General features: G+C 44.3%; 1 protein-coding gene across 2 annotated transcripts in view; it reads left to right on the top strand.

The window, feature by feature from the left end:
- The window catches only part of PIK3C3 (phosphatidylinositol 3-kinase catalytic subunit type 3), a 112,890-nt gene that overhangs the window by 13,040 nt on the left and 74,157 nt on the right, over nt 1–25,693 (top strand). For both annotated transcript variants that reach the window (XM_081929643.1, XM_081929642.1), the window contains 11 exons: nt 3,648–3,734; nt 5,453–5,548; nt 8,499–8,570; nt 9,644–9,748; nt 11,321–11,413; nt 12,634–12,819; nt 14,493–14,647; nt 14,978–15,068; nt 16,171–16,238; nt 20,783–20,888; nt 23,322–23,438. In XM_081929643.1, the coding sequence (XP_081785769.1) occupies nt 3,648–3,734; nt 5,453–5,548; nt 8,499–8,570; nt 9,644–9,748; nt 11,321–11,413; nt 12,634–12,819; nt 14,493–14,647; nt 14,978–15,068; nt 16,171–16,238; nt 20,783–20,888; nt 23,322–23,438 (1,176 nt within the window). The remainder of the gene's footprint in view (nt 1–3,647; nt 3,735–5,452; nt 5,549–8,498; nt 8,571–9,643; nt 9,749–11,320; nt 11,414–12,633; nt 12,820–14,492; nt 14,648–14,977; nt 15,069–16,170; nt 16,239–20,782; nt 20,889–23,321; nt 23,439–25,693) is intronic.

Below are 25,693 nucleotides of genomic sequence, written 5' to 3'. Positions count from 1 at the left end.
AATTTCTGTAGGGTCTCTTAGATTACTTATGCATCTTTACTTTAACTCAGATGGCTAGGGGATGTTAAGTAAAATGCAGCACTCCCAACATCCTAACTACGGTGTCGACGTGAAATAGCGATTGGAGTCATTCCGATCCCGTCCGCCTTTTATGTCCAATACCTCACCTTCCCGAATTCCATTTAGCTGAGGTCTGATTGGCCTGAATCTAATTTTCACGACATGGGAAATGGGAGCGGTGCCTGAAACCATGGAAAACGGTCAACCCAATGCGTCAACTCAATGCGTGTGGCACAGGTGGCAGCAGTGCAGTTTTGGTTTACGCTTTGGTGGGTCAGTTGTGACCTCCCCCCCCCCAAAAAAAAACACAGGAGAGTTAAACGAAGTGGTACCTCCCTTGTCATTGTCCCCCTGCCATTGGGCTTGTTGCCTTTTTAATAATACGGACTAAAAACTCACACCGGAAGTGGCATGCATGGTTTCTTGACCTGTATGGAATTGTGTTTGCTTCAAGCCTCCTATCCCCAAGTGCGTCTTGTTTCAAGCGATATTATGCTAATGTGTTTCGGCTGTGTGTCCGGGACTGCAAAATCCAGTGGTTGTCAAGCGTAATACGTGGCCACTGGGGCCGGGTTCACCAGGGGGTGGGAGTGGGGCATGTGTGTTTCTGTCTCGCACGTTTTGTTGAAATCCTCTGTAGACCGCCTTTGGGTCCGAAGCTACCAAGGGAGGCTCCTCTTGTGAGCCGCAGGCACAGTGGGGGTTTCTTGAGGCTGTTTTGCCCAATTCTCTGAGGCCTTTGGAAGTGATTGAGCAAGTACACTCTCTGGCCTAGCTGATTCTTGCAGATGAGCTGCATTGTGCAAATTGAACCATCTCATTATATGCCGTTTCCCCCTAATTCGGTAAATTTTGAGTATTGTTCTACGTTAACGAAGCTCTTGAAAATGTAAATGATAAATATTAAAGGCCCAGCCACTGTGCTTAGCTATGAGGACGGTTGAGGTGAAGGTTATTTTGCAGCACAGAATTTACTTCCACAAATTATAGATCTGCAAATCTTCATACAGGGTCGATCTCAAGCTTTTGTTTTAGACTTGGTGTCTGGGTTATTGGGTGTTTTTTTGTTTTGCAGAAGGAAAACCTTTACTCTTTAATATTTTTTATTACATTTTCTGTTTTACAATTTCAAATAAACATTTTGCAAACTTTAAAAATACCTAATGACTTCCGTTCTTCTCTTTCCATGGGTCATTTTACATATCTTACATCCCTGCATAACCGTTCAAATCAATTTCCCACTTTTGCATCCATCAAAAATTATTTACTCGGTTGAATTTATCTTAATGCTGCCAGCGTTTTCAGCTGCATACAGTTATTTTCCATGTATTCCATAAATGTTTTCCAATCTTCTGCGAAAGGAAAATCTTTAGGTAGGTTGCAATCCAAACCCTCTTTGTGGACTGAGCAGACGTATAAGTTAAATAAGCTATAGCTGAGGGCCCCACTCTCTTGGGGGGCCCCAAAAAAATTTAAGTAGAAAAAAAACCCCTGGATGTACATTTCCAAAATATAAGATAAAAAATAAGATAAAACCTACGTATAGCAACAACGTTTTGTGTTGTGTAGGCTCCTATGATGTAAGTAATGGGCCCTGCCTGCTAGCCTGCTCCCTAAAATTTCACTGGTTAGATACTTTTTAGGTCCATAAATTACCATATAGCATATATTCAACTCAAAAAAACAGCAATAATTTGTTGTTGACAAAAGACAGCTGGACATATAAAGGGCCCCTTTACCTTCAGTAGCTTAGGATCCCATCAAACCTAAATCCGGTCCTGCACGCATCTTGCAACCACCAGGTATTACACCGACACAACACATGATTTACCTTTGAAGCTAACTCAGCTGCCTTTAAAATGTCAATAAGGGCAGTAAGTGTGTCAAAGCCCACTCTTTGCGAGAGTTAAAGGAAGCCTCAGATTCAGAGATTGTAGACACAGTGTGGGTTTACTTCTCTGAATCTTGCAAAAGGATATTGTGTCCAGCCGCTGGAGAAGACCCATGGATGTGACTCAACTGAGATGGTTGCAGCTCCCTTTCCCTGCCATTTTAATTTATGTCCAGAGACTGGTTCACTGCAAGTAATATTGGGCTTTATCCAACATAGTGCTCAGGTGAATGTTCCATCAGCACAAAGATTTATCCGTGCACAACACAATGTTTTCCTTCATCCGCCCCCCATGCACCCCCTAAATCTGTGCTGGAAGTTCCTGCAGATCTGGAGACGACATAGAGCATGCACAGAGGCAGGAGGGAGAAAAATCCGTTTGCACTTGTGCTAATCTATGCAATGATTTAATTGAATACTATCCCTGTGATGCCTGACATCACCAACGTTGGCTGCATCCACACAACAGTTTATTCCATTTCCTCCAACTGCTGATTTCAGCGTTGTATTTGAGGTTTCACACTGCACAGGAGCTACTCCTGGGAATACGTTCCACAAGTTTAGCACTCATTTCTGTTTGCAAATTTGCAAGCAGGTTGTTTCCTGGAAGTGCTCCACTTCTTTTGCGTTCTGCCATATTTGCAGGAGTTGGCTTGTACGTTGTGTGAAAGCTCAACTGAGATGCGGAAATCGAGAGAGAAATGTCAAATGGAACGAACTGCCATCTCAACGCAGCCTTGGTTCTTTGTAATGAACAATTTGGGAATGCTTCCCAATTTGGGATGCGGATGGCATTGTGGGTTAAACCACAGAGCCTAGGGCTTGCCGATCAGAAGGTCAGCGGTTTGAATCCCCGTGACTGGGTGAGCTCCCATTCCTCAGTCCCTGCTCCTGCCAAGCTAGCAGTTCGAAAGCACATCAAAGTGCAAGTAGATAACTAGGTACCACTCCAGCGGAAATGTAAACGGTGTTTCCATGCGCTGCTCTGGTTCGCCAGAAGCGGCTTAGTCATGCTGGCCACATGACCCAGAAGCTGTACGCCGGCTCCCTCGGCCAATAAAGCGAGATGAGCGTCGCAACCTCAGTGTCTGCCACGACTGGACCTAATGGTCAGGGGTCCCTTTACCTTTACCCCCACCTGCAGTCTCATGGATTCCAGAAAGAGGTCTCCCATCCAAGTACTAACCAGGCCTGACCCTGCTTAGCTTCTGAGATCAGACGAGATTGGGCGTGTTCAGGGTAGTATGGCCGTAGACTAGTATGGCCGTAGAAAGAGGGTCAAGCATGCAAAGTTGCAATGCTAAGCACACTTTCTGTGTGGTAATTAATTCTTGGGGAAGGATGCTTGGAATTCCATTGAATTCCATCAAAACCCTTGGGACTGAACACTGTTTTTTAAGGTGGATTGTGACCTTTCTGAATAGGTTAACTATCTCTCCCCCCCCCCCCCAGTTCCTTTGATTAACATGCTCTGAATTTTGGGAACATGCTGGCTGTTATAAAGGCAGCTGAACTGTTTTGCCGAGGCTAGAAATACATGCCATGTATATTTAGTTTAAAGCAATTTTTTGTTGTTTTCAAAACAACCGTTGCAGGGAGTTGGACTGGATGACCTTTGGAAATCCCTTCCAACTCTACGATTCTGTGATCAGAATTCAGAATGACGCCTCTCTCTTTCTCTTTCCACCCATGGCAGCTCACCAAATCTCACCGACAAGGCCACATGGTCAAAGTCGACTGGCTGGACAGACTGACCTTTCGGGAGATCGAGATGATCAATGAGGTAGGTCATAGGGGGCACTGAGTTTCTAATGAGCTTTCGAGCCTTGCTGATGCAAAAACCTCGGTGCACCAGGATGTCTGTAATTCAGGGGGCGCACCCAGTCTCCACCTGCACTCCATGCAAATGTTTAGGGTGTTTCTCTTCCTTAATTTATAGCTTGTATCTAATAAAGTTTGACACGACCTTTCGTTTGGCAGTGCCTGGCAAGGTGCTTAGCCCAGCCCAACTTCTTGCAACCTCACAATATGGGGGAGTTAGAGCAATAAAATAATGAGGTAAAACAATATTAAAACAACAGGACACAGCGCTAGAGGAAGCCCTAAAAAAAGTTTAAAAGTAAAACGGAAGAGAGGGATAAAAACAAGGGCTGGGGGTTGATTATAGAGCCAAAAACTACAACTTTGATGATTAGGGTATTAAATTAAAGACTCGGTCCTCTGGGCTCTGAGGTTTCTCACTTCAAAGCCTGGAAATGGATCAGTTTCTGTGCACAAATATAAGATGGGGGACACCTGGCTTACCAGTAGTACATGTGAAAAGAATCTAGGGGTCTTGGTGGACCACAAGCTTAACATGAGTCAACAATGTGATGCAGCAGCAAAAAAAGCTAATGCGATTCTAGGCTGCATCAATAGAAGTCTAGTGTCCAGATCAAGGGAAGTGATAGTACCACTCTATTCTGCCTAAGTCAGACCATACTTGGAATACTGTGTCCAGTTCTGAGTGCCACAATTTAAGAAGGATATTGACAAGTTGGAGCATGTGCAGAGGAGGGCAACCAAGATGATCAAGGGTCTGGAAACCGAGCCTGATGAGGAACGGTTGAAGGAGCTGGGTATGTTTAGCCTGGAAAAGAGGAGACTGAGACCCTAGTCTCTTGTGACAGAGCGTTCCACCAGATCGGAGCCACAGCCGAAAAAGCCGTGGCTCTGGTTGAGGCCAACCTAACTCCCTGTGGCCCGGACCCTCCAGGATGTTTTTGTTTGAAGACCGTAAGGTCTTCCGTGGGACATACCAGGAGAGGTGGTCCCATAGGTACGAGGGTCCTAGGCTGTATAGGCTTTAAAGGTTAAAACCAGCACCTTAGTGCAGTAGTCACCAGTCTTTTCTGACCAGGGGCCCATCTTTAATCCACACATGAATTTAGAGACCCACCTCTTCCCTTTTCTTACCATATATTTGCATTGTAGTGCTTCTCCTGCAACCCACCTTAGATCCAGCTGTGACCTAATGGTGGGTCCCCAATACCCAACGGATAAGTGCAGTGTTTCTCAGACTTGTCGTCCACCAGCTCCTGGAGACCCGACTCCCATCACCTGTAGCTAGCAGGACCAGTGGTCAGGGACGATGGGCATTGCAGTCCAGCAATAACTGGAGAACAAAGTTCGTAAAACATGGGATTAGTGGGTCTACAGAGAAGCAGAGACTCCAAACCTCCATGCTTTATAACATCTACAGCCTGCCATCATGGTGCTTCTCTCCCCGCCAAAAAAACCCCTTCCTTGTAGCAACTTTGGAAGTTTCAGTCAGTTTAGCCGTCCCGGTTTTGGGTTACCACAAACCAAGGTTCTGCATCAGCATGGAGAACTGATCTATAAGTTGCCTGCGCAGGAGATAATTCATTCTTTCCCCCTTCCACAAGCAACGGGTGTTTCTTTCTCAGCGCAGTTTATTCTGGCATTAAATCTCTTTCTCCCCCCCTCTCTCTTTGCTTTCAGAGTGAGAAGCGCAGTTCCAACTTTATGTATCTGATGATTGAATTCCGCTGCGCAAAATGTGATGACAAAGAATACGGGATAGTTTATTACGAGAAGGTACGGATCTTTCACGAGCTTTTGCGTTTTTGTTTATTTTTGTATCTCAAGCACCTCATGCCGGGGCTGGCGGTGGAATACTTATTCCCCTACCCCCCAGGACAGTCTAGCAGACACAGCTGCCAGCTGACACTTATGTGAGCATGCAAATCAAACACAGAACCTGTCTTGTGGTTGCGTGTTCCAGTCATTCATGTAATGCACTTCAGGTTTATAGAATTTTGATAAGTGCAAGTAATTTTAAGAATCTTCAGATTCACCGGCCCAGCTTTCCTCCTGCCCTCAACCCCCTTCCCTCCCCCACAAAAAAACCCCTTCTAATAAACACCCCCGCCATCACAACTTTAAAACTTGTGCAGATAAGTCTTGCAGGACTCTTTTATTTCAAATGATTAGAGGGTTGGGAGAGGATTTTTACAAAAATGCATGGGCTATGTTCAAGGGCCATGTTACATGGTTTTGCTCTTACACATTTTTTAATTAATTATTTCATTAATCAATTGATGTACATTAATTTGGGTCTCTATTCAAAGTTTGACTTTGCTCATTTGCAAACCTAGAGTGGCAGGGCATGGGGCAAAATTATAACCACAGGTGCAAAATTGTAAGGCATGTTCATTACCTTCATAATCATAATATGAACTTTAAAGAAGGGGAAAAGCAACTTATAGCATTGTAATATAACGTTATAATGCCTTTGGAAAAAAACATAGCTTAGAAATGGCATTTGTTTCTGTGCGTGGTTGCACTGATAGTTTTTTTTCCTGGTAGATACTGTATATCAACAAGCAATTAAATCAAGTGCTTGCTGTTTCCCATCCTAACTGAAGATCTGGCCTCTTCCTAACTTCCTCCAGCCCTTAACAAAATCTAGTATCCTAGTATTTTGGTAGGATTGTTGATTGTTGCCCAGTCCGTAACTGCTTTCCAGAATCCTGATGTTTTCAGCTGGGTAGGAGTGTGTGAAGAAGAGTTGGAGAAGAAATAAATAAGCAGTAAGCAAGCAGACAAGAAGAAAAATGAATGTATAAACCTTATATTGATCAGGAACTGGACTAAAGGGGTGCAGTTTTCATTTATGCTATTTTCACTACTTGTGTAGGCAAAGCTGCATAAGATGCAGACGATGGATGCCCCTAAACTATCTGGGGGTGCAGAATGTATCTGAGACCCTGCTCTTCTTAATATTTCTTCATTCTGGTCCCTTTTACACACTCCAGGATTTGTGTTCCAAAACAGTCCAATAATTTTATAATACTCACATTGGCTAAAGAGCCATTGCTGTTTTCTTCTTTGAGTAATTTATAGCATGTGATGTAATTTATAGCATGTGATGTTTCCTTTAATCTCATCATCCAAAGGTCTCAGGTATGGTTGGCATTCGTCTCTCTCAGGAGAGAGTATGCGCTGTGGTCTAAACCACTGAGCCTCTTGGGCTTGCTGATCAGAAGGTTGGCAGTTCGAATCCCCATGACGAGGTGCGCTCCCGTTGCTCTGTCCCAGCTCCTGCCAACCTAGAAGTTTGAAAGCACACCAATGCAAGTAGATAAATAGGTACCGCTGCGGCGGGAAGGTAAACAGCATTTCCGTGTGCTCTGGTTTCCATCACGGTGTCCAGTTTAGTCCTGCTGGCCACATGACCTGGAAAGCTATCTGTGAACAAATGCCAGCTCCCTCAGCCTGAAAGCGAGATGAGTGCTGCAACCCCATAGTCACCTTTGACTGGACTTAACCATCCAGGGGTCCTTTACCTTTTTTAATTTTATATATGTACTTCTATTGGTCTCATGTAACTATCACAGAAATTCCATACAAAGTTCCAGGCAGGCGGCACAAGATGACAGAGGGTTGTAGTTTACATCTGTTTTTGGTTTATTGTGACTCCTGAACTGCTTGCTGAAGCTGATGGTTTTGCGGTCCTAAAGGTAAAGGTACAGGGACCCCTGGCCGTTAGGTCCAGTTGCGGACGACTGGGGTTGCGGCGCTCATCTCGCTTTACTGACCGAGGGAACCAGCGTACAACTTCCAGGCCATGTGGCCAGCATGACTAAGCCGCTTCTGGCAAACCAGAGCAGCGCACGGAAACACCATTTACCTTCCCACCGGAGCGGTACCTATTGATCTATTTGCACTTTGACGTGCTTTCGAATTGCTAGGTTGGCAGGAGCAGGGACCGAGCAACGGGAGCTCACCCCGTTGCGGGGATTCGAACCGTCGACCTTCTGATAGGCAAGCCCTAGGCTCTGTGGTTTAACCCACAGTGCCACTTGTGTCCCTCTGTTTTTGGTTTATTGTGACTCCTGAACTGCTTGCTGAAGCTGATGGTTTTGTGGTCCTAGCAGGGCCCAAATTAACACTTGAGTTTGAATCTGCTGTCAAGGAGTGAAGCAAATTGGGCAGGCCTCGGATGACCCAGTCTCTCTCGCTCTCTCAATCTAGCCTATCTTACAGGGCTGATGCAACTAGGAATGGACTGGGATCACCTCCTGTATGGCTCTGCTATAGTCCTGCTGTCTGTGTCATGAAAGTGGAGAGGGAACGTGTGGTTTCTGTTCTGATGGCATTCTCATGAATGTGCAACAAGATGCTCCTGAGCTGGGGATTTGTTCTTCAAAACAGAAGGGAAGGGAGATATCTTGAAATAGCCTTGACTTTGGGTGTGTACTGATGAACCTGCGAGATTATTCGAAAACAAATCCTAGCCATTGCGTATTTCAAACTGTGTTTCCGTTCCATTGCTTTGTTGTGTTGTCTCTTTCCCCACAAGGTCAGATTTCCATGTTCCCCCTCACTTCCACCCATGCTGTGGCTTTCTTTAAGGTACTGCGGCTCAAGAGCTGAGTTTCCAAATCTTGTCTCTGGAACACATTAAGTCCCTTTGACAAGCCGCGTTGATCTTTTTCAGCTGAGAGATTTAATGTTCCTTTCTCTGAATGGCTTTGTCACCTAGGACGGCGATGAGTCGTCGCCCATTTTAACGAGCTCTGAGATCGTCAAGGTTCCAGATCCACAGATGTCTATGGTGAGTCCTTATCTGCACAACATAGTCCGTGGAACGGCAAGGGTATGCTGAAATGGGGAATGTGTATTCATGCACCTTAATGTACAAATGAGGATGCCTCAGTTTCCCATAAGTAATCATAATCTTCTTATTTATATGGCACCCATCTGACTGGATTGCTCCAGCCACTCTGGATGGCTCCCAACAAAATATTAAAAACACAGTAGAACATAAATCATCAAAAAACTTACCAGTACAGGGTTGTCTTCAGATAGCTTCTAAAGGTGGCTTTTAAGTCATGCAAACACTCAGATATAATGCAGAGGTTAACACTAGGGGAACATTGAGGAATCGGAATAAACTGTTGCGTGAATGCAAGGTTATTTTCCTTCTCTCTTTTTAATTTTTTTTTATTCAAAGTTATAACAAAACATATTATCCAAAAACATATCCTTATTTCTCCCCCCCCCATTTTTCCTCCCTCCCCCTCCCCCCCACAAAACCCACCCCCCACCCCACCCCCGACTTCCCTCAGTCTTTGGTTTTTCCAATAATGCTATTTTCTGCATGTTACAAAATTGTATAGATCCTCAAACTGTTTAGCTCATTATTACCAGTAAAAAAATTGTGAATGTTTATTCAAAACCTGCCAAGGAGTCCAGTTCGCTTTGTTGCGTCTTCAGATACTTTATGAACGGTTCCCATTCATCCTTAAAGTCACAGTTATCCTTGTCCCATAGCTTATATGTCAATTTTGCTAGTTCTGCATAGTCCATCAATTTTTCTTGCCATGATTCTTTAGTTGGGGTTTCTTCAGTCTTCCATCCTTGTGCTACCAGAACTCTCGCAGCCGTTGTCACATACATGAAAATGTTTTTCAACTTTTTTGGCAGGTCTTTCCCTACGATCCCCAACAAAAATGCCTCGGGTTTTTAAACAAATGTTAAATGGAACATTTTCTTCAATTCATTGTATATCATTTCCCAATTTTTTTTAATTACCTTACAATCCCACCACATATGATAAAATGTTCCCTCCTTTTCCTTAAACTTCCACTTATTCCTTCTCTCTCAACTAACTTTTGTTTACTGAAGGAAAACCTAGTGGAGAGGAAACACCACAAGCTTGCTCGGAGTTTAAGAAGCGGACCTTCTGACCACGATCTCAAGCCCAACGCTGCTACCCGAGATCAGCTCAACGTATGTTGCCCCACACCTTTGAACGGATGTTGGATATTGTTGACCGGCAGCCCCTGAAATGCAAAGTCAAGACATTGTGTGTGCTACCTGTACCCTGATTTTCAGCTTCACCCTCTCAAACTGACCAGATTAAGGCACCACACACTGATTTATGACTAGTGCTGACCACAGTTTGCAAACCTAAAGCTTGATTAAGACTTCCAAACAGTACAGGCAAGCTGTAGTTTAGAGCACCTTATCTGTTTGCATTTCCCAGCCTCTCAGCACTCCTGCAGGAGGTTAGCCTCCAGAGGGCATAGCAATGGTTTGTTTGTTCTTACTTCAAAGTTAGCCCAAACTATGGTTTGCAATCATTGCATCAAACCATGTTGTTCTTCAGCCACATTTTGCTGGCTGATTGCAAATCCAGCACCAGCTTTTCTCTGGTGTCTCGGTAGCCTGGATATCGGAGATGTTGGAGCTGTGACTTCAGTTTATTTGGATGTAGAATACAATTGATCTGAAGTATCAGCTTCAAGGGGCCACCTGAGATAAGCCCCTGATGATAGGACTAAGGAGCAGCCTGAAAGCAGTTGGGGTGGAGGGAGAATGCTCAAGATAGTCTTCTACATGTCCAGATCAACTGTTCATAAGAAGTGGGGCTAATTGGTGCAAAGAGAGCCAATAGCAGAAGGAAGTAGCTGCCAATGCAGGTTTTGTTTGGCTGAAGAACAGAAGGTTCCCAGTTCTTTAACAGTGGTACCTTGGTTCTCAAACTTAATCCATTCTGGAAGTCTGTTCCAAAACCAAAGCATTCCAAAACCAAGGCGCCCTTTCCCATAGAAAGTAATGCAAAATGGATTAATCCATTCCAGACTTTTAAAAACAACCCCTAAAACAGCAATTTAGCATGAATTTTACTATCTAACAAGACCATGGATCCATAAAATGAAAGCAATAAACAATGTCCTTCAGTCACAGAATCAAATAATTCGTAGCTCAACTGGGTTCTACACAGTCACACACAAAAAACAAAAAGAGCCACAAAAAAACAAAATAAATAGCAAAAACAGACAGACCTCAGCATAACACTCAAAACGGAAGTGTGGTACTCAAATCAGAAGCTTGACACTCAAAACAGAGCACGTTCGGCTTCCGAAAAGCGTTCGCAAACTGGAACACTTCCTTCCGGGTTTGCAGTGTTTGGGTTCCAAGTTGTTTGAGTACCAAGGCATTTGAGAACCAAGTTACCACTGTAAACTGAAAATGCAGTTCTCAACTTTTCTTTTTTTGTCTGGCTTATATGGGCAAGTTAAGAATACACCTTTCCACAATAGTAAAAACTGGCTTCTGATTTTAACTTTTCATTTTTCTTTATTATATGGGTTTGTGTACTGCGTTGATATTTTATTTAGGAATTAGCAGTATATAAATAAATACAGATGAGGCAGAAGATGAGGAGGCACTTCTGACCTCCATGTTATTAATAGGTATCATTTTAGAGGTTTGGTGCTTGTGTGCTTAAGATGTGATGTACAACACCCCACCCCTTTGGTCCAAATAAAAGAAACACACAAGTGCCTCTTTATTTAGATCATCGTGAGCTATCCTCCGACGAAGCAGCTGACTTATGAAGAGCAGGACCTCGTCTGGAAATTCCGATATTATCTCACTCATCAGGAAAAGGTGAGTGCCCAAATTAAATTTATATTCTTATAATTACAGTCACAACTCGTGTTGTGTTGGGTTCATGTTGTGTCTTTTCAGCTTGCAAACGCATGTGCAGAAGCTCTGTATCGCGCCGCATGGGAACACAGAAGCGGTACTCTAGTTATAGACTTTTCAGGGTGTGAACGGCACCCTGGAATGGATTGAGTCTGTAACTAGAGGTACCACTGTGTGTTTTAATGCTGCAGGCATCAAAACATGGAAACGTGTCTGGGTGTGAGTGGGTGTTTTTAAAAATCCTTCCTTCCTTCCTCTGTGGATGTGTGCAGTTTGAAATATTTTAAAATATTCTGTTGTTCTGCACATTCTGCTATTCTGCAACCATGTGAAAGGCTGAATATCCTACCACAGCCCCTGTAGTCTGTAGGCTTTCCACCTCGGGATTGAAGGGTGAAGCATGTCAGCATCGCCCTTGAGCCAGTATCACCAACTGGACTCATCCACTTCAGCCCCGACTGGGCTAGGCTAGCTGGGTAGTACTTCCAGAGACCACCTTCTGCACAGGAACAGGTCAAAGTGCTGTGGACTCAAGGCTTAGAGTTGTTAGCACCGGATTCACTTCCGAAGACAGTCGTCGCACAGCAGAGTATAGCAGAGTCTAGCAGAGCATAAACGACTTGGAGAGCAGCTCTGTAGAATATCTTCTTTATTCTATCTACAACTATAATACACAACTATATACAGAGCTAAATGAGGTCTAAACGAAAGATGCTGAACTGCACTGAGTGTCTGCAGCTGCTCTTAGCAGCAACCTTATCTATACACACGATCTCTCTCTGACACTCAGTCTCTCTCCCACACTTTGATGTGAGGCTGGAGCAGAATAAGTAGAGAGCAGAAACTGCCCCTCCTTTCTGAAGAATCAGCAGAGAACATCAGCAGATTCTTGGATATGGGAGGGGTGAAATCTCCTCAAAGCATAGTGAGGAAAAAGAACGGCAGCAAGACAAGAAAAGAAACAAAACGACAACGACTCTTAGACCGTTGCATGAGATTGCAGCTAAGCCAATAAAAAAGCCTTTGATCCTGCTGTGATTTGGATCCTGTTCACGGGCCTTTATGGTTGTCATTGCTGTGTTGTTTCTGTTGTTTTAAAGGCAGGGATGAAGTTGCAAATGGCCATGCCTAGTTCAGTAGGAGGAAGGAGGCCTTGTGTGATTGCGGCTTTTGTCTTCCAGGCATTGACAAAGTTCTTGAAGTGCGTCAACTGGTACCTCCCGCAGGAAGCAAAGCAGGCGCTGGAGCTCCTGGGGAAGTGGAAGCCGATGGACGTGGAGGACTCCCTGGAGCTCTTGTCCTCACACTTCACCAACACCACAGTACGGCGATATGCCGTCGCTAGGTTGCAGCAGGCAGACGACGAGGTGTGGGAATGCCCCGCTGTCACTTGTCCTGCGTTCCGGTTAGATTCAACCAGACATGTGTGACTGACTTTTTCCATAGGTTGGCATGTAGAATTGAAGTTGAAATTGAAATGGAAATACTTTTTGAAATTGAAATACTTTATTGTCACTTGTACAACTTGTATACAGTGAGATTACACGAGCACACACCACTCAGCTCTCTTAGTTTTAATTCCCCTCGTTTACTGACGCACACCCACCAAACCCAAAAGTCAGTTGCCCTGTTGTTATCTTTTCATTCAGCAGCCTAACAGCCCACGGATAGAAGCTGTTCTCTGGATTCACGGGACAGCCCATAATATCTTGTGTTGTATTCACCACCCTCTGTAGGCACTTCCTATCAGTTGATGTCAAACCAGCGTACCAAAACTGAATCATAGAATTGTAGAGTTGGAAAAGACCACAAGGATCATTTTGTTTGTTTCTTTGTACCTTGCCCATCTGACTCTGGGCAGCTTACCAACAGTTATAAGAACATAATAAAACACCAGGCATTAAAAACTTCCCTATACAGCGCTGCCTTCAGATGTCTGCTGAAAGTTGTGCAGTTATTTATCTCCTTGACATCTGATGGGCGGGGGTGGAATCCCCTACAAGGCAGGTATCTTTCACCCAACGTGAGGCTCAAACACACAACCCTGAGAGTCAGAGTCTCATGCTCTACCGACTGAGCTATCCCAGTACAGTCGTACCTTGGTTTTCAAACAGCTTAGTTCTCTAACGCTTTGGCTCCCAGACACCGCAAACCCAGAAGTGAGTGTTCTGGTTTGCAGGCTATTTTTGGAAGCCAAACGGCCGACTGGGCTTCCACGGCTTCCGATTGGCTGCAGGAGCTTCCTGCAGCCAATCAGAAGCCATGCTTTGGTTTCTGAACATTTTGGAAGTCAAACGGACTTCCAGAATGGATTCTGTTTGACTTCCAAGGTACGACTATGTGTTTTCTCCCTTCCCCCTCTCTTTCCTTCCCACCCTCTTGCTTCCCTTTTTCATCTCTGGCACTGCATCCATTCCCTTTCATCCACCCCTTTCCTAATTTTCAGTATTTATGGAATTTAATTACAGGGAAGTCAGGTGAGCTACATTGCTGCCCTCTGTGGAATGAGCTCTAAAGACATACTTTTCTTCAGAGTGGTGTTCAGACATTAAAATGTGAGCTGTTGGGTTAGGACAGTTGGGCCATGTGTCCAACGATTGGGCTGTGTGCCCAATGCTGGTTTTAAAATGCCCTAACCCTATGTCTGAGTGCAATGGGGTTTGTTCGTTTTGATGTTGCACTCCATTGATTGTAGTTGGTGTAGTTGCCTAATGGAAGGGTGGCTTAAAAGGTTCCCTTCATATGATGCAAATTGTAATTCTCACCAGCTCCCATCAGCATGGATAACGGTCAGGAATGATGGGAGTTGTAGTCCAACAGCATTTGGGGCCCTGCTGGATCACACCAATGTCCCATCTAGACCAGCATGCTGTTCTCACAGTGGCCAACCGAAGGCGCCATTGGGAAACCCAACTGCACAAGTACTTTTTACCTAAACTCATGGAGAAAGAAGCAAGTAAATAAGCAAGATAGGTTAGCTTCCAAAAATCCTGGGATCCCGGCAGCTTAACCGACCGCTGTTGTCCTCTTCCTTATTCAGGATCTCCTGATGTATCTGCTCCAGCTGGTCCAGGCCTTGAAGTACGAAAACTTCGACGACATCAAGAATGGGTTGGAACCTACGAAGAAAGACAGTCAGGGATCCATGACGGAAAGCATGGCGACGTCTGGGGCCAATCCTGCAGAAATAGACAGGTAGGCGAGAGACTACTGGAGGTCCATAGGGGAGTAGGGAGTCTTGCCTACTCAACTTTCTAGACTGCATAGTTTTGCATTCTGTCTTCCTGGGGAGAGCAGGTGTGACTGAGAAGGAGCATGTTCAGCCTGAGAAGATTCCCAGGAGCCTGATAGAGGGGGCTGGGGATCCTCATGTGGCCCCTTGGGACCTGAAGTTCTCCCCCCAAAAATAATAAAAAGAAAAAAAAATATACTAGACTGCATGGACTCAAGGGTCTGCCTTGGGTTAAGACAGCCTCCCATGAGAAAGAGGCCTTAAAATTCCATTTATTTCCATTCTCCTGTCAGCTCTCAGATCATCACAAGCCCCTTGCCTCTCATCTCCTCCCCACCTTCTGCAGCAAAAGCAAAGGAGCCTGCTGACAGCGAAAACCTTGAGGTGAGTAAAATACTGACAGGAACCCTTAAGTTTTAAGAGAATGGGCTCTGTTGGAGCTGGGGAGGTTCCAGTTTTCAATTCTGAGCTCAACCACGATCTCTCAGAGCAGCCTCTTGTGAGATACGTTGGCCTCAACCCCACCTGAATTATACCGTGACCTACTTTGCAGGAGTCTTGGGTTTCAGAGGGCAATCTCCAACAAAATAGTTTGACTAGTTGCAAGGATTTCCATTTCTGTGATGGAAGTTCCCTGCCCTCTCCTCTCCCCATGTACCCCAAATCTGCCCCCAAAGGTTGGGGAAAGCCATAGAAGAGATTTAGAGGGCAGGTGCGGAGAGGGAGGGGAAATTCTGTTGACCTATGCAATAAAGAAAACATGCATAAAAAACCAGAATATTGAGAGCCAGTGTGGTGTAGTGATTAAGAGCGGTAGTCTCATAATCTGGGGAACCGGGTTCGCGTCTCCGCTCCTCCACATGCAGCTGCTGGGTGACCTTGGGCCAGTCACACTTCTCTGAAGTCTCTCAGCCTCACTCACCTCACAGAGTGTTTGTTGTGGGGGAGGAAGGGAAAGGAGAATGTTAGCCACTTTGAGACTCCTGAAGAGGAGTGAAAGGCGGGATATCAAATCCAAACTCTTCTTCTTCTTCTTCTTCTTAAATAACGAGGCAAACCTAAGTTGAGCAACCTGCACTCTGAATATTAGACATCGCAAACCTGTCCGAACCAGACAGCAGATATTTAATCCTATCCTTATTGTTGAGCTACCACTGCTAACTTTCTCTCTAAATATTTTTCCTAGGTGTTTCATACAGTTTGCAGTATAGCGTATAAGGCAATAGGTATCCGTTATCCAGGGAGTTTGAGCACAACATTGCTTTCTTTAGTGCCAAACTGTGACCAGTGTGATGTTTGAACCTGACGTGTGTGTATGTGTGTGTGTGTGTGTGACTTTTTCCCCTCCAGCTTTCTCTACCTAGGAGAAAGCAGGGTGGCACATATCCATCACATAAATATCCCAAAGAGCTGTTTGTGTGTTTCAAGAACGTAAAGGTCCTTCTCCGTTTCACAACCTTTAAGCGACATTTCCCTGTACTTTCAGCAAGACCTTTGCACGTTCTTGATCTCGCGAGCCTGCAAGAATTCCACGCTGGCAAACTACTTGTATTGGTAAGTGCAGAAAAGGGGGTTGATGCCTCGTGCGCCAGAAACAGTTGCCGCTCTAGCTTCCCGGCAAGTGGGACGCAGTGTGTTACCAACAAGACGATGGAGAGCAAAAGCTTGTCCGTTTTCTCCCCTGCTTAGTATCCCTCACCCTTATCCCCCACCCAGCCCAGACATTGACCAAACCTAGACCCCTCGACCTCAGGAAAACTGAGTGTTTGGATCATGTTTCTTATACCATAGTTGTTATGCCTGCCAGCGTGATTGCTCAAGAGCAAACAGGCAAGACTCCCACAGGTCTTTTTAAAGGCTTTATTATCGGTGCAAAAACATTCACAGTGCAGAGCATCTCAATTCCATGTCTTGCTCAGTCACTAGCAGAATCTGAGAGTGGGCGGTCCTTAAACTTTCCCCAGCAGAGTAGTCTCTTGACCCCCATCCTACGCCTCCCCTCTCTGCTCGAAAACCAACTGCGCAGAGAGGTCGTGGCCAAAGGGGGACCTGCCTCCCACCCCCGCTTTGCTCATGCATGGTGCTCTGGATCTCCCTTGCATTCTCCGAGCCCTGCATCTCTTCCCCACTAGAGATGTGGCTTCCCTCCTCCGTGGAGGAACTGCTGCTTCTCACGATCTTTGGAGGCGCCTTGTAACCCAGCTGCCCTTCCACCTCTCGCCTCTGAGCTGATGGCAGTTCCCTGACAATAGTTTTGCCACTTCTGAAATCCCTAAACACCGACCTTTTGGGGAGCTCAGAAAGGTGCTATAGACCTGCTGTTTCTCCTTCAGACTTGGTCTGGGTGCTCATTCCAGGAAAGAGTTCTGACCATTTTTCTTAAAAAAAAAATGTGTTTTATTGATTTTCTGTTACAAATGAATTAGAGTGGGGCGGGGGGATAAGACCAGTAATGTTGATGATTTTAAAAATTACTTGTACCCCACCCATCTGACTGGGTTGAACCAACAAATATAATAAAATATAATAAAACACCAACAAGTCAGAGTACAGGGCCGTCACAACAAAGGGAAAATATAACAGGAACAATCCCAGTTGTGGTCCATTGAATACACAGTAGTCAAATGAAGGTGTCATTCCACAATGTACCTCATGCTGTATTTTTTATTTTTTTAAAGCATTGGTTCTTGCGTGGAAATATCAGTCTATAAACAGGGGCTTTCCACCCCCCATATTCATGGCTCCCTACCCCAAACACTTTCTGCTTCCTTTATCGGTGACAGAATTGGCCAGTTTATTATTATACTCCCCCCACCCCACAAATACACACTTTCCACTATCCAGACTCCTCCATTTCTCAGTGCCAAAATCTGAATGTCAACAGCTACAGTTCTGGCAGACTTAGCTATAAATCCTCGCGTCTGCTGATCAATGGTGTGTTTTGCCCGACCAGCCTCAGCAGGAGTTGGAAATAATCAAAGGGGTGTTTGGATGTACTAACCCTTGATGAAAACCTGGAGTTTGATTTGTAATCTGTGGCTGGGATAAAGGGAAGGGCGAAAGGAGCTAGAGATACAAAAAAGCCTTATTTTGAAAGGCTCTGGAGAGAGAGGAGCTCAGTCTGGAGAGTGAGGATACACGGAGGCCCCATCTAAAACAGTATCTTACTCATAGCCGAGTAAGATTGTCTTCCATAAACGCGGTTTTAAAAGTGAGTCTGTAAGTGACTGTGGAGGCCAATTCTGGATCCACACATCCTTCCACAGTGAAGACATAGGCTAGGTTTCTCCCTTTCGTCCTGTGTTTGAGTGTCTTCAAAGCCCATGACACCTTTCGTGAAGGCTGGAGCGCTCGCAAGCCAGTGTTCCCCAGTTGTCGGTGCTTATACTACATTTTTTTAGATTTGCCTTGAGACAGTCTTTGTACATCTCTCTCTCTCTCTCTCTCTCTCTCTCTCCATCTCTCTCTCTCTTTTGACCACCAGCATTATGCTTACCATTTTTAAGTTCATACCACTTTAAACAGCCATGGTTTCCCCCAGAGAATCCTGGGAAGTGTAGTTTGTTAAGGGGGTTGAGAGCTGCTAGCAGACCCCTGTTCCCCTCACAAACCACAAGTCCCAGAGTTCCCTGTGAGGAGGGACGATTTCTGAACCACTCTGAGAATTGTAGCTCTGCAAAGGAAACAACTCTCAGCACTGTTAACAGCCTACAGTTCCCATGGTTCCTTGGGGGAAAGGCATGGCTGCTTAAAGTGGTATGGTACTGCTTTAAATCACAGAATCTTAGAGTTGGAAGGGACCCAAGGGTCATCTAGTCTGACCCCCTACAATGCAGGAATCTCAGCTAAAGCATCCATGACAGATGACCATCCAACCTCTGCTTAAAAACCGCCGAGGAAGGAGAGTCCACCACCTCTTGTGGGAGACCGTTCCACTATCAAACAGCTCTTATCGTCAGAAAGCTTTTTCAAATATTTAGCTGGAATCTCCCTTCTTGTGACTCCATTGGTTCGAGTCCTACCCTACAGAGCAGGAGAAAACAAGCTTGCTCCCTCTTCCATGGACAGCCCTTGAGATATAGGATACCTAGGGGGCTATCATATAGGATACTGATGGGGCACAGAGAAGGCAGAGTCCTGCCACTGTTTCACAGCAGGGCCTTGTGCTCTAGACAGTATTAACTTTGCTCCAAGCCTCACTTTTATGAGCATGCAGAGCTGGAAAATTGTTAATTCCCCACAGTGCTAGCGCCCGTTTCTGCTCTCTGTGTGTGCTTTTGTATCACAGAGACACTCGTAACATCCATATTTTTTACAAAGAAGCAATCCTGTACAGATTGTGAGGTGAATGTCTTTTATTGGCTTCGATTTCCCTCACCAGAGCTTCAATTCTTAGGGTGGTTTGACATTCAAGCCCTCTTCCCAGGAAAGAAACTGGAAGAAGCAGCTCTGTGAAGGGAACAGGGGTATCTTTTTTTCCTTTCCTTTCCTTTTTTTTTTAAACAAAAATATTTTAATTGAATTTTACGTTTTTATCTTCATCACAGTAATATATCACATACAAAGAAAAAAACCAAATTCCACCCCCTCAACTCAAAGTTGACTTTCCTCAACTTTGCATATTGACTTGTCCTGCCTGTTTTGTTATGCCTTAACATTGTATTCTCTGAATTAAATATTATTTAGTTCTTATCATTCTAACACCATGTTTGTAGTTTCTGTTTTTGTTTTGTAAATTGTGTTTACTCAAATCCTGCTAGTGATTCCATTTCTTTACAACGTTTCTGTAGATACAACATAAATGGTTCCCAGCCTTTTAAAAAGTCTCTATTGTCCTTGTCTCTTCAGTTAGCTTCGCCATTTCAGCATATTCCATCAGTTTTTCTTGCCATTTTTCTTTTGTTGGTATCTCTTCATTTTTCCATTTTGGGGCTAGCAATATCCTAGCTTCTTCTTCTCTTTTGGCAAGGCTTGAGCTGTAATGCCTAGTAAAAAAAAAAAAAAAAAAAAAAAAGCTTCTGGTCTTTTAACAAAGGTTGCGTGGCAAGTCCCCCCCCCCCCCCCCGTGGAAATAATGATACATGACACAATTATTAAGGTTAATAGGCTAAAAAAGGCCACAACTTTATTGGTTACAGGTGATGAGTGGTATTGGCTTAGGCATTGGTCCTAACCGACTCTATCCACCTTCAGCCCATCCACTTGAACTCCAGGAAGGGTTCACCACCAGTAGGGGGAGTCCTGCTGATGCACATCAACTAGGAACTCCCCCGGGGTCACTGATAGGGGGGCGTGCCTTAGGCCCTCACCTCCCTAGGCTTTGGACAGGGCCATGTCCCCCAGAATCCTTTAGTGGACTACCCTTCAATATGTGGGGCAGGTGATGGCGCTACCTCCCCTTTTTCCATCTACAGAACTATTCCAATGCCTAACTGCCAATACCCAGAAAGTTGTGACCATTTGTTACGAGATAGGCAAAAACCAAGTGGCTGATGCCAATTTGCCAAGTGGGAAAATTCCTACCAGGCCCCTCAACGGCGACCAACCAAGGTCCATAGCAAGATCAAAGAACGAAAACCTTATAGGCGGGAGGGTGGGAAAAACAGGAATAGCCGGTGCATGGCAAAGAGGGAAATCCCCGGCCATGGCCACGTCCCCTGAACTGGCCAATTGGAATCCCCCCAATCATGCGGAGGCTGGCCTCCACTCGCCGCGCATGTGGAGGGTATGTGAAGCCTGCAACCCCACCTCCTCCGTAGGGTGGAAGTGGCTTTATCTTAAACATTCTTTTCATTTCATTATAAATCGTGTCCCAATAATTTTTAATTATTTTACTGTTCAACCACATATGAAAAAAGTGCCCTCTTTTTCTTTACACTTCCAAAACTTATTGGAGCCTGTTCTGGGAACAGGGGCTTCTAAACGACTCTCCGCACCCTTTGCAACAGTGCCCAGGATTCTTCGTGACAAGCCACAACTGTTTCAGATATACCGTGTAGATGGGCCCACAGATATCTATATCTCGGGCATTAAAAGCCCAGGGCAAAAAGGTGTTCCTTTTAGTCTAAGCTCTGACTCATTCTCATTTTCCATGCAAGGTACGTGATTGTGGAGTGTGAAGACCAGGACACCCAGCAGAGAGACCCCAGAACTCACGAGATGTACTTGAACGTCATGAGGAGGTTCAGCCAAGCTCTGCTAAAGGTGAAGTTGACCATTTTGTGTCATGCGGAGGCTAGTGGGTATTGGAGCATAATTGTAAAGGTTGCATGCACACCTCACAATAAAACAGGCAACTCCAAAGGCCAGGGGGATGGATTAACATCCGTATGAGTCCACATTACAACATTTGGGCCTTTTTTTCATGTAGAGAAAGGGTGGGAAAGTGAGGACACGATCAGTGCTGGATTTACGTATGAGCTAAGCAAGTTATAGCTTAGGGCCCCACTCTCTTAGGGGCCCCCAAAAAAATTAAAGGAAAAAAAACTGGATGTACATTTCCAAAATATAAGATAAAAAATAAATAAAATAAAACCTACCTACAGCAACAGTGTTTTGTAGGCTGGCGCTGTGGGTTAAACCACAGAGCCTAGGACTTGCTGATCAGAAGGTCGGCGGTTCGAATCACCGCGACGGGGTGAGCTCCCATTGCTTGGTCCCTGCTCCTGCCAACATAGCAGTTTGAAAGCACCCCAAAAAGTTCAATAAAGCGAGATGAGCGCCGCAATCCCAGAGTCGACCACGACTGGACCTAATGGTCAGGGGTCCCTTTACCTTATGATGTAAGTAATGGGCCCTGCCTGCTATCCTGCTCCCTAAAATATCACTATTAGGTCCATAAATTACCATATAGCTTATATTCAACACAAAAAGAGACAATTTGTTGTTGATAAAGGACAGCTGGGCATATAAAGGGCCCCATTACCTTCAGTAGCTTAGGGCCTCCTCAAACCTAAAACCGGCCCTGGACACGATAGAAGTGTATAAAATTATTCCCGGAGAAAGTGAATAGAAAGAAGTTCTCCTCTCTCTCTTTTACTCATTAGACCAAACATTTGACACACTCTATTATGTTAACTGCAAAGAAGGAAAAGGAAAAGCTTTTAAGCTAACAGTTGGAAGCACTGTTAGTAAAGTATAGAAATAAATATTTTGGTTTACGTATGCCCATCCGTTTCTGTAAAACAACTGCCACAACCCTGGGTTAAATTCTCCCCCCCCTTCCCCCCCTTCTCTGATTCTTAATACTTCAGCAAATAAAGTGCATTCTGATAAACATCACACTTGCTTTCAACCACAGGGGTCATCTAAGGCACATTCCCCATTTGGGAGAAGAAGTCATTTTGCTCCATGCTTTCTTTGGAAACATTAAATGCTTCTCTATATTATTTATTTGGCTGCACAATATTTTAAGAATAGCAGGCTGTTGCACAGGTTAAGAAAAGCACTGTTCTTCGCCCGGAGCAGAAATCCGTAGTGATGACGCTGTGCGAGCAATTTGTGTTTTATGTTCTTGGAGCCGAAACCATGGAACAAGACTGATAATAGCTTTCTGAGGAAAAACAACAGCATGATGCTGTAAGGCTTTGCATTGGCACCCTCAGAAACAACAGGAACCCAAGGCTGGATTTATGCAATTAGAAATTCTGTGAATGGCGCTCTTTAAAAGTACAGTGGTACCTTGGTTCTCAAACTTCCGTTCCGGGAATTCGTTCCTAAACCAAAGCGTTCCAAAACCGAGGTGCGCTTTCCCATAGAAAGTAATGCAAAACGGATTAATCCGTTCCAGACTTTTAAAAACAACCCCCCAAAACAGCAATTTAACATTCTTTACTCTCTAACGTGACCATTGAGCCATGAAATGAAAGTAATAAACAGCGTACTGCTGTCACACAATCAATCAGTAGCTGAACTGGGTTCCACACTGTCACAAAAAACAAAACTAAAAAGAGCCGCAGAAACGCAAAATAAATAGCAAAAGCAGACAGACCTCAGCGTGACACTCAAAACCGAAGTGTGGCACTCAAATCGGAAGCGCAACAGTCACAAGCCGGAACACTTACTTGCAGGTTTGCAGTGTTTGGGTTCCAGGTTGTTTGAGTACCAAGGCATTTGAGAACCAAGGTACCACTGTAAACTGAAAGTGCAGTTCTCATTTTGTATTTTTTGTGTTCTGAACCACGCTATGGTCTTCGGTTGAAAGGTGGTACCATCATCATCACCATCATTGTCATCATCCCTGAAAAGAGCCTTGGGCTTGTTTGGAGTTCTCATTCATCTGGGCTCTGGGGGGGGGGGGTCTCTCCTCCCTCCCTGCTGTATAAATTGACTCGTGTCACATAAGTCCTCACCTCCAGAATGATTGTTGTTGGCACAGTTGTACAAAAAACAAAAACAAAATAGCCCTGAAAGGTCATGGAACCAACTACCTGCTACAGAGAACTTTGATTGCATTTCATGGAGGGCTGGGGAGGGGGTGGGATTGCCTGGGAGAAAAACTTCCTTTTTTTTTGAGCGAACGTCGGTGTTTATTATCCGCTCGCTCCGAGAGCTCCACTCAAGGCAAAATAATTACAGCAAAGAGAACTAATTCTTTTCTCCTTCTCCTTCTTTTTTCCGCCTTCTAATTTAACGCAGGGTGATAAGTCTGTCAGGGTGATGCGGTCTTTGCTGGCGGCCCAGCAGACGTTTGTAGATCGGCTCGTTCATCTCATGAAAGCAGTGCAGCGTGAAAGTGGCAATCGTAAAAAAAAGGTAAAATGGCAGAATTGTATAGGGATACATACAGATATACATGCAGATAAATAGATGATAGATGATAGATAGATAGATAGATGATAGATGATAGATAGATAGATAGATAGATAGATAGATAGATAGATAGATAGATGATAGATGATAGATAGATAGATAGATGATGATGATAGATAGATAGATAGATAGATAGATGATAGATAGATGATAGATAGATGATAGACAGATGATAGATAGATAGATAGATAGATGATAGATAGATAGATAGATGATAGATAGATAGATGATAGATAGATAGATGATAGATAGATAGATAGATAGATAGATGATAGATAGATAGATAGATAGATAGATAGATAGATAGATAGATAGATGATAGATAGATAGATGATGATAGATAGATAGATAGATGATAGATAGATGATAGACAGATGATAGATAGATGATAGATAGATAGATAGATAGATAGATAGATAGATAGATAGATAGATAGATGATAGATAGATGATAGATGATAGGTAGGTAGATAGATACATACATATATATATTGCTCCGTCCCGGCTCCTGCAAACCTAGCAGTTTGAAAGCACGCCCAAAAAGTGCAAGTAGATAAATAGGTACCGCTCTGGCGGGAAGGTAAACAGCGTTTCCATGCACTGCTCTGGTTTCGCCAGAAGCGGCTTAGTCATGTTGGCCGCATGACCTGGAAAAACTGTCTGTGGACAAACGTTGGCTCCCTCGGCCTGTAAAGCGAGATGAGTGTCGCAACCCCAGAGTCGTCTGCAACTGGACTTAACTGTCAGGGGTCCTTTACCTTTTATTTTAACTTATATACATATATATCTATATTCCCTCACCACCGCCCAAAAAAGCCATTTTGTCCATACTTGTATTTCTCATTGCAAATATGTTCCTCTTTTAATGAGAGTTCCTTGTGACAGAATGTGTAGTTTGGAAATCGGAGCCATAGGCTACATTCACATGGCTGTTCATTTCATTCATTTGTGCTGCCACATGACTGCACCAAATACCCAGGGTGGGGAACTTTGCACCTTCCCCAGCCTTGGAGCAACCAATCTGAATTCTGATTTTTAGCATAGCCTGCCTTCTCCGCCAGTAAACAGTAAGAACGACATAAATGCTAACAAAAAATATTTATTGGAAATGATAGTCATTGCCCACATGTATTTGTAGCGATAAGGACTAGAAACCTGCTTAATCTTTCTTCTTCAAGAAGCTACGATTTTGAACCCAGTGCTGAATTTTTGTGTGCGTGTGTTTGTGTGCATGTACATGTTGATTTCCAGCTGCTGTGTGGAGAACGTTTAATGAAAGGCCATGTCAATCAATCAATCAATTGACAGCTGCATGAATTATGACAGCTAGGAAGTGGAAGGGGCAAGCAGAATGTAAAATAATAGAAGAGTGGTATAGAGAGGTGTGGGATATAGCTATTAATGATAAATTAACATGTGCCATTAAGGTAAGACAGGGAATATGCAGGAGAAATGGTTCTGAGGAGATATTGAGGGTGTTTGTAGAATTTGTACTGTTAAAACAGAAAGGGGTCAAACCATCGCAAGAGGTGTTCAAATTTGGATAGTTACAATGAAATGGTCTCGGTAATGGGGAGCATATGTTTATTCTTATTTATGTATGATGATTACTTTGTCAAATGAACAACAACAACAACATGCAATGGACAAACAGGCACATTTGAACCTACTTTCATCAATTTCTCTCTCTTTCTGTCTTTGTGAGTTTGCCCACAAGCTACATTTGATGAACAAGCTACATTGCAGTTGGCTCCCTTCCTCCATTCACGAGTTAGACTACATGCTGCAGCTCCTGTCAGGAGCTCGTCCGACACTCGATTAGGACCCTGGCAGAGACACCTCCCCAACTGGCATGTTCCCTCCCTCCTGGTCGATCATTCGGGAGCTTCAAAAGCTTTCTTCTGCCCGAACATCACAGTGACCGATGCCAGCAGACATCAGCACACTTAGGGATCTGCAGAGTGTTCGCAGTTTGCGTGACAGACCTCAGCAACTCAGCATTTTGGCTAATCTACTTTATTTACATATAAACACACACAGAGCACTGCAACGTGGCTCCCTCTCTAGCATCAGACGGCAAAGAGAAATAAACAAAGGACAATAGTCCCACTTCACGGAACACAGTAACACAAACATCCTGTCTCCGTCACTTCCCACTTTGTGGAGTCAAAACATACACCGTCATGCAATAGGCAAAAA

Source organism: Podarcis melisellensis (genome assembly GCF_964234715.1).
Source record: "Podarcis melisellensis genome assembly, chromosome: 11".
In the NCBI taxonomy this organism is placed as follows: domain Eukaryota; kingdom Metazoa; phylum Chordata; class Lepidosauria; order Squamata; family Lacertidae; genus Podarcis; species Podarcis melisellensis.
This window is presented reverse-complemented; position numbering and strand designations above follow the sequence as displayed.